The 12,216-nt window shown below is 33.7% G+C and overlaps 1 protein-coding gene across 1 annotated transcript in view; it reads left to right on the forward strand.

Annotated features, from left to right (window-relative positions):
- Positions 1-12,216, forward strand: part of ADAMTS19 (ADAM metallopeptidase with thrombospondin type 1 motif 19) — a 288,773-nt gene that overhangs the window by 101,274 nt on the left and 175,283 nt on the right. The window contains exon 7 of the mRNA XM_036845509.1: positions 5,470-5,513. Within this exon, the coding sequence (XP_036701404.1) occupies positions 5,470-5,513 (44 nt within the window). The remainder of the gene's footprint in view (positions 1-5,469; positions 5,514-12,216) is intronic.

A 12,216-nucleotide genomic window follows, 5' to 3' on the forward strand; every position in this document is an offset into this window, starting at 1 on the left:
TGTTATTTTTAACTGCAGAATGGTAAATGTATTCCTAACTGTTGGGTGTGATTTAAATGAGTTAAGTTTATAATAAATCCATTTCATCCCTTGTGTTAAAAACATATTATTTAAGGTTATTTTTATCGTCTTTATCTGGACTTTACCATTCTTCCCTTTACTCTAGTAATCAAGAGTTGATTTCTATATCTGTTTTATAGAAATCATCTTTGTCAGAAATTTGCCTGAAGAAATAGTAAAAAATTATAGTAATTAATTATTGGTGTTAAATTACTTCACTCCCTAGTTCATTCATACCCTTGGCTAACCACACATTTTTTTCCATCTCCAACCTATGGAAGAAATATGACAATATTGTACCAATCACTAATTTTTACAATAATTTATAACTAATGTAATCCCTATTTGTAGAAGGATAGCTTTGAAAAAGTACTTTATCAATTGAGGTCAATGTGAACATCTTACTGAGGGAGTTCAGTCTCTTAAAGAGTTTGGTAAAAGTAGCTGCATCATATAAAATGTAATAATAGAATAAGGCCGATGTATATTAAGATCTAATATTAACAATAAATATGTTTCAGTATGCTTAATTACTATATGGTAGGTCACAGTTTGTGTTCTGTTCTTTTAATTATGTGATAATCTAGCTGACTAGATAATCAGAAAATGTTCCCATCCTTGACATCTAGGAATTGTAGAAAAAATACAATAAAAATCCTTTTACATGCATAGATGAGCCAAAAACAAGAGGGCTCTGGCAAAAAAAAAATGCAGTAAGCTTCTGAGGTAATGTGATAGTTGTCCTGGTAGGAGTTTGTTGGACTTAAAAATCTGGGTTCTTGGGTTTATCTCCCACATGAAGAAAAAACTTCGTGGCTTTGCAAAGTGGGAACTGAAATGATTGTATACAGCCAGAACCCTTGGGTACCTACACCCTTAATAAAAGTTGGATCTGGTATAAAAGCTTTGCAAACAAGCACAGGTTGTCAACAGGAAGCATTCTTTCTATCTCAGCCATCAACCCATGTTAGGAGAAAATGGCTCTTTTCGGTATTCATTACCATGAATATGATCCAACATTGAAGCAATTAGTGAAAGCATATGCAAAACTGCTGTGAAAGGGCCCTCTTTCAACTTTGACCTCACAAGGCAACCACAAATAAAGTACAACTAAATGAGTTCACAATAGGATTCCAAACCACAAAGTGACAACATATCCCACTGTAAGAGCCAAGAAGCATGAAAAAGAATATTTTAAAAGACTGACAGAGATTATAAAAAAAACATGTTCACATGATTAAAAACACACAAATTTCAAAATGTGAGAGAAAGGTGTTTTGGAAAAGAGAGGTGATTTGAAAATTGAGGAAAATAAAACATATAAAAAATGTACTTAAATATCTCAATTTCAGAGTTGAAGATCAGAGTAGATGCAGCTGAAGAGAGCACTAATGGATTGGATGATAGATCTGAAGGATTCTCCCAGAAGGCTGCCTAAAGTGGTTAAGAGATGGAAATACAAAGGAGTGCTTGAGAGTTATTGACATCAGAATGAGAAGAGCAAACATGTACCTAAAGGAGTTCTAGGAGAAGAGAGTAGAGAGAATGTGAGATGAATTAGATAAATAGATAATGGTTAGAATGTTTGTATGTTTGTGGATCTTCAAATTGAAAGACATACCAAGTACCAAAGAAGATAAATAAAAAACTCAGGACCTAGACACATCTTAGTGGGACTGCAGAACTACAAAGACAAAAAGAAATCTTAACATTAATCAGAAACAATGTTACATGTCAATTACATCCAATAAAAAATCAGAAACCAAATCAATGAAAGAAGAGCAAGGTGATTGCAGACTTCTATTTTTATAAATGCTAGAATAAAATGAAATAATATCTTCAATGTGCTGAGGGCTGATAAAGTCAACCTACAATTCTACAGTCAGCTACTGTTCCATTACGAATGAATGCAAACTAATGAGAATTAAGGAAAGTGTCTGGGACAGTTTAGTATTCATAGGTCCTCACTGAAGGAGATACTGAAGGATGTACTTAAAGAATAACAATCTCTCTAGAAAGTAATGATACAGAGATTACTGAGAAAAGAAATTGCCAAATACATAGGCAAATCTAAATGAGCACTAATGGTTTAGAAAAAACTGTCTAACTTGAGATTTTAAAAATTGAGATGGAATTACAGGAATGTCTTGGAGATATTGTAGGTTTGGTTCCAGACCACTGCAGTAAAGCTAGTCACATGAATTTTTTGGCTTCCTAGTGCACATAAGAGTTATGTTTACAATATACTATAGTCTATTAAATGTGCAAGAGCATTATGTCTAAAAAATTTTACATACCTTAATTTAAAAATACTTTATTGCTAAAAATGCTAACCATCCTCTGGGCCTTCACTGAGTCATAGTAGTAACATCAAAGATCATTTATCACAGATGACCATAACAAATATAATGATAGTAAAAAAGCTTGAAGTATTGTGAGAATTACCAGAATGTGACACAGAGACATGAACTGAGTAAATGCTGTTGGAAGAAATGGCACCGACAGACTTGCACAATGCAGAGTTGCCACAAACCTTCAATTTGCAAAACATGCAGTATCTGCTAAGCACAATAAAACAAAGCACAGTAAAATGAGGTATGCCTCTATAGTGTCAGATAAAAATAACATGAAAGATTGAAGGAAGCGATTGGATTAAAAGTGTTTGATATCCTTGCCTTTTTCAAGAAGAGACCAGAGATACTTTTTAACTTGGAAGCATCTCAAGTGAATTTGGTATACAGAATTATGTCCATGTTCTAATCTACAAAACCTGTGACTGTTATACAGCAAAAGGGACCTTGCAGGTGTGATTTTGTTAAGGATTATTGAGATTGGGAGATTATCTGGAATTATCTAGGGGATCCTAATGTAATCACAGGGTGCGGGGAAAGAAGGAGGCAAGAGGGTCGGAGAAAGAGTGTGGTGATGAAAGTAAAGGTCAAAGTGACGCAGTTGTCAGCTTTGAAGATGGAAGGGGACTATGAGTCAAGAAATCCAGGCAGCCTCTAGAAGCTGGAAAAGGCAAGGAAACAGATTCTGACCCAGAACTTCCAGAAGGAACAGAATCATGCTGACACCTTGGTTTTAGCCCAGCAAGTTCCATTTCAGACTTCTGATTTGGAGACTGTAAGATGTGTTAAACTGCTAAATTTGTCGAAGTTGTTATAACTGCAATAGAAAACTAGTACAGGGTACTTTAAAATGTAGGAGTAACTGTAGATCAAACATGATCTAATGTTATTTTTCAAAACAGTAGCAGAAAAATGTGGAAAATAAAACTGCATAGGAACAAAGACAAAAACAGAAGAAAAGGACAAAGGTATAACTTGGTAAATAGCAATCACAAAAAATAGAAAAATCCAAATATGTTAATTATAAAATATTAAATTCACTTATAGAGATAGTATATAATGAGGTTTTACAATTTTAGTCATGTGCTATTTATAAGAGAATTAGAGGAAATGAAGGTGAAAGTAAAACAAAGGAAAATATATGCCAAGCAAATATTAATGTTTTACTAATATATTAATATTTGTTAATGTCAGATACAATAGACTTTAACACAGAAAACATTAAAAGGGATGAGTAGGGTTTTACACAGTAATAAAAACAATAATTCAAAATAAATAATAAAAATTTAGAGAGAGCTTCAACATAAACAGCAAAAATTAGTAGGATCACAGGGAAACATCATCAAATTTATAACAATGGAATTTTAACAGCTCTTCCTTAGTAGCAGATGCAAAAATAAATTCAAAATTTCTCATTCTATTGAGCAACTGTATATCAGAGCTTGTTATAGCTAGATCTAATGAACATGTATAGCTTTGCTCCAAACTATTAGAGAATATACATTTTAAACATGCACAGAATATTTATAAAACTATGCATAGAGTCATGGATTCTGCTGGATGAGCCAAGCAAGATATGAATTGAAAACTAACCATTGTAATTACCAATGTAGATGTCACTGGGGACATTGAAAGGAGTGTTACACTTAATTTTTAAAGTTATTTTTTGGGGCTTCCCTGGTGGCGCAGTGGTTAAGAATCCACCTGCCAATGCAGGGGACACGGGTTCGAGCCCTGGTCTGGGAAGATCCCACATGCCGCGGAGCAACTAAGCCCGTGTGCCACAGTTACTGAGCCTGCGCTCTAGAGCCCACGAGCCACAACTACTGAGCCTGAGAGCCACAACTACTAAAGCCCGTGTGCCTAGAGCCCGTGCTCCACAACAAGAGAAGCCACCGCAATGAGAAGACCACACGCCACAACTAGAGAAAGCCCGTGCGCAGCAACGAAGACCCAATGTAGCCATAAATAAATAAATTAATTAAATTAAATTTTAAAAATTAAAGTTATTTTTCATTTCGGAATGGCATTCAGATGGCTATAATAGAGGAATAAAAATAGTTTTTTCCTTTCTCCTTCACACACAAATTGTTGTATTGTTTGTAATAGTAAAAATTCTATAGAACCTAAATACTCATTACTAAGAAATTGCTTAAATTATGGCACAGGAATAGAAGCAACAGCAACAACAAAAAAACAGCAAAAACATCAACTGACTTGAGAGCTTTCTATGTGCCTGGCATTGTTTTAAATGCCTTGTATGTGTTAACTCATTGAAACCACACAGAAAACCTATGTTTTAAATGTTTTATACATGTTAAATCATCTAAGCTGTACAATAAATCTATGTGGTAAATAGATATCATTATTACCTCTATTTTTTAGGTGAAGTGACTGAGGCACAAGAAGGTTAAGTAAATTCCCTAAGGTCACAAAGCTAGTAAAAGGTAGATAAAAAGTTCTGCTTTCATATAGTTTCCCTTTAAAGCTCATAACTAGTTAGGGAATGCTCTCCAAGATATGGTAGTTAAATAAAGAGAAAATTATAGAATTTTATTCACGGTAATATCCCACCTATGTAAAAATACTAATTTCCTCATGCCTTTATTAAAATTATCAGTCTGTTGCCAATCTTAAGATATAAAATGTTATGTTGTTTTAAATTGTATTTCTTACATTTAAATCTTCAATCTGGAAATTATTTTTATGTCATGTGAAGTAGGGATCTTAACAGTATTTTTCAAACAGAAAACCATGTCCTTATACCAGATATTTTTCTTGTAATAAAAAAATGAAATACTATAAAATTCAAAACAAGATGGAATTTTTATGAAATATTGTATATGAAATAGGACACAATGTTTCAGGATTGTATCAGGTAAAAATTATCATAACAATTTAATTCTCACATTTTCTTAGAATTAAAAATCAGTTAATCTTATTTTCAGTTTTATTAAATTCTTGGAGATAAAGAGTATGGGTCAATTATTCATTATAACTATTAAAAATGAGTCACATACTCTGTGGAAGAAACAATATTTTCTATTTTTCTTTCTAGGAAAGATTTCTGTGTACACAAAGATGAACCATGTGATACTGTTGGTAAGTGTACATAAAAATTTTTACAGTTTGGAGGAGACCTGGGGAACTTGAACACACCATTTGTTTAAATATAGAAAATTATTTGAAAGTGCTAGTTTGAATGAAACACTTTTAGAATGTCAGTGATATATATTTTCAACCTATATGTTTGTCACCACTTCAGTTATTAATGAAACAGCCTGAAGACATGTATGTACTATATATATAGTACTTGTATGTACTATATATTTCCCCCAGAAATATACCCATGGATTCAATAAAATTACATTATTATTCATAAACTGAGGCACAATATGTTAATGTCAGTAGGATTGACCTTTTTCAGGCTAATGGATTTGTTTTTTGAGTTATACATTTGAAGTTCTTTGCAGACTGTGAAAGAAAGTCCATCTAATTTGCCCGACAAATGAGGATTTTCTGTACATGAAGTAGCAAATTTTCTATATTTTGTCCTGGATATCTAAAATCCCTAAAATGTAACCATGTAGCCAGTAGAATCCATGAACCACAGTTCTTAATTTTGAGAAAATGCCACATTAATGCTAATATAAATGCATGTATATAAATTTACCTATCTAAAAAGATAGATAGCTAAAACTGTAGATAGATAAAATTATATAACTGTTTATATATATGTTTAGTCTTAAGACACTATATATATGTATAGTGTCTTTTGTTTTTTTATTTTTGGGCCGCGCTGCACGGCATGTGGGATCTTAGTTCCCCGACCAGGGATCGAACCCGCGCCCCCTGCACTGGAAATGTGGAGTCTTAACCACTGGACCACCAGGGAAGTCCCTGTATAGTTTTAATAAGGTATTAGTATTGGGTTATTGGTAAGGTGCAGTTAAGAGTCATGATCTGCTTTTGATGTGTCATGTGGGGTTCATTAATATAGTGTAGTGAGTATTTTAACTTAACCATCGTTGAGGTGTTATTTATTCCTTGTGAGGCGAACAATAAAAAAGTAGCAAAAACAGAATAAATTAAGCACCACTGGTGCTTAAAAAAGTAATTCTAACTAGTTCTGTTAACTTACGTTCTCACCAGCCTCCTCAGATGACTAAATCTGAGATAATAAGTGGAAAATAGTTATAATAGTATGAAGCAGATGATGATGGAATCAAAGGAATGTTTGATTTAGAAGGGACTGTAAGAATAAAATGAGCTGGACACCTAAGGAAAAGCTGAATTGATTTAGGGATGATCTTCCTAATGTTAACTAACTTGCTTCCTGCAGTTTTGTTGTCTTCTTGCCTGAATCTTCAGAAATTAAATCTTGATATATAGCTTTAATCAACCTAACCATGGAAGCATTTGATTACCAATAAAGCTTGTCCCAAAATAATTACCTTTTCCTCTACTTAAACAACTATGTTGCCCCTAAAGCCTTCTCTTAATATAGACAGATCAACTTCTTGCCTTAGTAGAGCATCTGAGAGAAATCAGCAACTCGGGCAGTATCTTCCATAACTATGGACTCTCACCACCTCTTTACAGCATGGACTCGTGGACTAAGAAAGCAGTTACTGATGTGAGGCGAACCAATTTCTTTTTGACTGTGACTATGTTTTATATCTTGCTAAATCTGCTAATTGGAAATAGCATGCATATTCATGCTGTGAAACATTTTCTGGGTTGAAGCATATTTGAATAATGAGGTAGCTTGGTATATTTGGAATTATTAGTATAATTAGAATATGTATGGTTCGGTAGCAAAGTGGTGTAATCCATCCCCAGCTCTGTTCATCTTGTCCATTAAGAGCTTGATAAAAACTAGTTTTAAATATTATAGCATAGGATGTGGAAGGTCCAATGTCCTTTCTGAGATCTCTCTGTGTTTCTGAGTGCTTAGATTCTCAAGGTCTTCTCTGGCATCACTAAATCCTAGTTTTCCCCTCTGTATCTTGTGGCATTTCTTTTTCTCATCCCAAATATGAGACAAGCATCTTTTTTCATATTTAGTCTTGAGCAGAGTAAAAATCTGAGATATTTCTTTAGGGGACATTAAATGAAAACCTCTAACAACCAAATCAGAAGAGTAGTCTCTTTATCCCAATCCCTGTCCCCACAAAAAAAATCTTCTTTTCACACGAACCATGCTTATGCCTAGAGACATAACACATTGGTAAGATTTATAAAGACATTTGTGTGAAATAGGCATGGCGGTTGCCACCCTATCACTCATGCATCCACCACTGTGCAGCCGTGATGCCAGGTAGAAAAGGATACTCCTCTACAGTTGGGTCATGATTCGTCCAGGCCTATCAAAGGGATCGTTTCAGGACCTCAGGCCTAAACCAGTCAGCATATGGCATTGCTATGGTTGGGACATGCGACCTGTAACCTATGTCTGCCTTGTGAAGCTGAAGAAAGAAACATTTTTCATGGTTGAAGCTTGGTCATGTCTGTCCCCACTGCGTGTAAACAAGGAAGGATGCAACCATGATTACTATAATCACAAAGGAAACTAGCCTTCAGATGAATCTGAATTCATACACTGCAGAATGGAGAGATGCAGGGTGCCTTTATCCTCAATGACATTGTTGAATTACGGCATCCTCCACAGCTTGGACCCAGTCTAACCTTTAGGCTTCTGAATGTGTAAGCCAATAAATATCCTTATTATTTAAGCCAATTTAAAGTTCTCATTTCTGTAGCTTGCAGCCTAAGGCATAGATCTTCCCTGATACTCATATACTCTTTTATAAGAGAAGAAGAATATGGGGCAATATTAATAATATCCACTTTTATTAAGAGAGTGCTGATAAACTGCTCTGTGATTTGTCCCCCAAATTAAATAAGCATGTGTAGCCTACTGGTCATCTTAACACCTCTCAATCTCTAGCATAACAAAACAGAAGAGATTTAGAGCTTAAATCAATTGAATATCTATTGACACACATTTTTAAATCTCCTCTTGTAATATTATGGGTTGTTTTTTTTGTCAGATGCTTAAGTTCATGTATCCCTTCTTTCCTCTTTTATCTATTTCTGATGTGAAGTCAGTCCATTTCACGTTGGATACTATAGTGAAAATACTGAAAGAGAGGAAGGAGAGAGGAAAGAAGTGGATTTAGTATTTATTAGTTTGGATAATATAGGCCTGAATGGTTACTTTACCATGAAAATTTCCCCTACTCTCCTATGTGTAGTGAGAGGGGAAAGACAGCAGTTAAAAGCTTTGAATTTAGGTTATTAATTTGAATTGTAAATGGAGAGAAATGCCTATATTTTAAAAGCAATGTAATACTTATACTGCGCATTGTAACTTGAGCAACACTTTCATGGACATTTTCTCATTTATTTTCTGAAACTCTCTAGTTTTGTTATCATTACTGCTTTACAGATGAAGGAAAGGCTGAAACAGAGCAGAACATCAATTTTGAAGTCAGACATCTAGATTTAAATCAGTGCTCTGCTATTTATTACCTACATGAATGTGGACACATTATTTAACACCTTGAAAGTTTGAATTGCTCACCTATAAAATAGAGCCTATGTTATTGACCTCACAAAGGCAGAGAGTTTTTAATTGGCACTCAGTAGGCACTAGTTTCTATCACATTCTTTTACTCCCTGCAGAGAAGTTGCACATTTGTCCAGCATCACTGTTAGTAAATGCCACATGGTGCTAACCTCTGCCTCAGATCTTACTATAATGAGAGGCAGCTTTCCTTTATAATATGATGCATTTGTTAATCGAGGACAATACAACTAGAAATCTGAAGGTGAGAAAAATATCTTTGAATGAAGTTTTAGAATAAAATTGTGTATATTAAAGTATATAAGGAAATAGCAAATATAAGCTTGGAAGTACCTTTACTTACCAGCATTTAAAATTTGAAACAATAGGATATTTTGCTTGTTTACTGATGCAAAAGGTATGTGCATTTTAAATGAGCCGGGCTGTATCAGTGCTATGGATTATAATAAATAAATGTTTCAGTTGATAAGTTATACTTATTTATTAAGCTTATTTTTGAAAAGCTGTTTAGAGGGTAAAAAGTAAAAGTTGTTTTACTACCTCCTCAAGCACATTCTTTCCTGTTGTTTTAGTTAGGCAGATTAGTAGGTAGGTATATAGATACTGGGATGAAAAAAATGCTATTAAATGTTTTAATCAGCAAAATACCAATTCTCAAACATATGTGTGTTCACCTTTTAACATTCCTGAAATTGAGATTAATTTTGTAATCAGTGGCCTATTAGAATTGTGTCATAGTTTCAGTCAAAGTTTTTTAACCTTAGGTTTGGATGAACTATGGTGCTATCCTTAAATTGAAAGAGAAATAAAGTATAATTCCAGATGTAAGTCCCAACTATTACTACTGGTATTGCTAGTGAAGTTGCCTTACTTTCTGTGGCAGGCAGAATAATGGGCCCCGAAGATGTTCATGTCCTAATGGACCTGGAACCTGGGAATATGTTAGGTTACATAGCAAAGAGAAATGAAGTTTGCAGGTGGAACTAAGGCTCCTAGTCAACTGACTTTAAAATAGGGAGATTATCCTAGGAAGTCTGGTATGCCCAATGTAATCACAAGTGTCCTCAAAAGGGGGAGAGGGAGGCAGAAAAGCTCAGAGCTGGAGAGGGATATGATTACTGAAGAAAGGCACAGAGAGATGTGATGTGAGAAGGATTCAACTTGTCATTACTGGTTTTGAGGATGGAGTCAGGGAGCCCCAGGTGAAGAAATATCTAGAACATGGAAAAAGCAAGGAAACAGATTCTCCACTAGAGCCTTCAGAGGGAGCACAGGCAGCCTCATGATACATTGATTTTAGCCAGTGGGATCTGGGTCAAACTTCTAATGTAGAGAATTGTAAGATAACAAGTTTGGGTGTTTTAAGCCACTAAATTTGTGATATTTTTGATAACAGCAACCATAGAAAAGCAATATACTTTCCAATAATTAATTACTCCCTCCCATAACTTACGGAGAAGGAGTAAGGAAACATGGTATTCTTAAATCTTTAGACTGTGGCTTCAAAAATTCTGTCTCAATAGTTTTAAGAACTGGTGAAGGGTTTGGGATTAGATAAAACACTAAAATTTGGATCTGTTATGTAAATATATATAAGGAGCAACGAACTGGGGCTATGCTAACAAACATGATTAATTATAGTTGGCCATTTCTAGCTGAGAGACTAGACAAAAAAAGAACCTATACCATCCAGTAACAATCTACGAAATCTAATCAGTCCTTTAAAATCTTTCCAAGAAAATGCCAAACCCTGATGACTTCACAGATGATTTCTGCTATAATTCCAGAAAACAGATCATTCCAATATTATACAAGCTATTTTAGAGAATAGAAAAAGGTGAATTCAAACCATATAAATTTCTTACCATATTCTAAAGCAGACAGTGTAAGGAGGAAAAATAATAAGCCATTCTCACTCAGGAAATAAAAGAAAGAATTCTAAATCAAATATTAGCAGATATTATCTCACAATGTATTTTTTAAATAACCAAGTAGGGTTATTTTATTTGAGATTTATTCTGGAAATACAGGGGTAGTTTAACATTAGAAAATCTTAAAATGTAACTCTGTAATCCAATTAAAGATAAAAACCATATGATCATCACAATGGATAAAGAAAATATCTTTCAGGCAATTCAAAACTCTTGGCAAAATAGGACAGAGTAGGAACTTTATTAACCAGGTTAAAGATATTTACAAAAAATATATGAATGTATTTTTTTAAATAGTGGAGCATTAAAAGCATCCCTTTTGAAATCAGAAACAAGGACAGGACTCTATTTTCACTATTTCTGTTCAGTGGTGCATTGGAACTTTTAGGCCTTAAAATGATGTGGATGTTATGATTGTCTACATTGAAAAAAATAGAGAATATGGAATTAATTGTTTAAATTAATGGAAGAGTTAGGTGGTTAGATAGCAAATCAATATTGAATAACCAATGGCATTTTATATGCCAGCAATTGGCAGTGACTCATTTTATTTAAAAATTCTTTGAAATATATTAAAAAATACACAAAAAATAAAATTATTTGGAATATATAATATAATAACAAATATCTAAAACATATGGAGAAAATTATTGAGCTATCTTGAAATTCAGTGAAGAAGACCTGACTCAATGAAAAGATAAAGTGTATTTACGGTCTGAAAGACTAAAGATGATGCAAATATCTATTTCCCTCAAATTGATCTGTTGCTACAACATATTTCTTTAAAAATTTTAACGAATTTTGGAGGAAAATTGAAAGGCTGATTCTAAATGTTATATGGAGGAGCATAGGCCTAAGAATTGCCAAGAGACTAGTGAAGAAAGAATATGGAGAGGAAATATTCTCTATTAGGTATCAAGATATGGTCTATAATAAATAGGACAATGCAGTTGCACATATTTGGGAAATGAACACTGGAAAAGGAGGAACATGATATTAAGATAGACATTCGGATGGAAAAAAGTTGAAACGAATTCCATATGGTTTAAATTTTTTTAATTTAGAAAAGAAAATATAAAAATATAATTTTATTTTTGAGGTAGAGACAAGTTTCTGAAAAAGGACACAAAAAATGTTAATCATGAAGGAAATGCTTAATGAATTCAACTATATTTATATTGAAAAGTTCTATCATAAGATATCATATTGACAGTAGAGGAAGAAACCAAGCTTCTCTCAGGGAGAACACACCATATCTCATGGATTTTTTAAGGTGCCTTCATTG

This window comes from Balaenoptera musculus, chromosome 3 (genome assembly GCF_009873245.2).
Source record: "Balaenoptera musculus isolate JJ_BM4_2016_0621 chromosome 3, mBalMus1.pri.v3, whole genome shotgun sequence".
Lineage (NCBI taxonomy): Eukaryota > Metazoa > Chordata > Mammalia > Artiodactyla > Balaenopteridae > Balaenoptera > Balaenoptera musculus.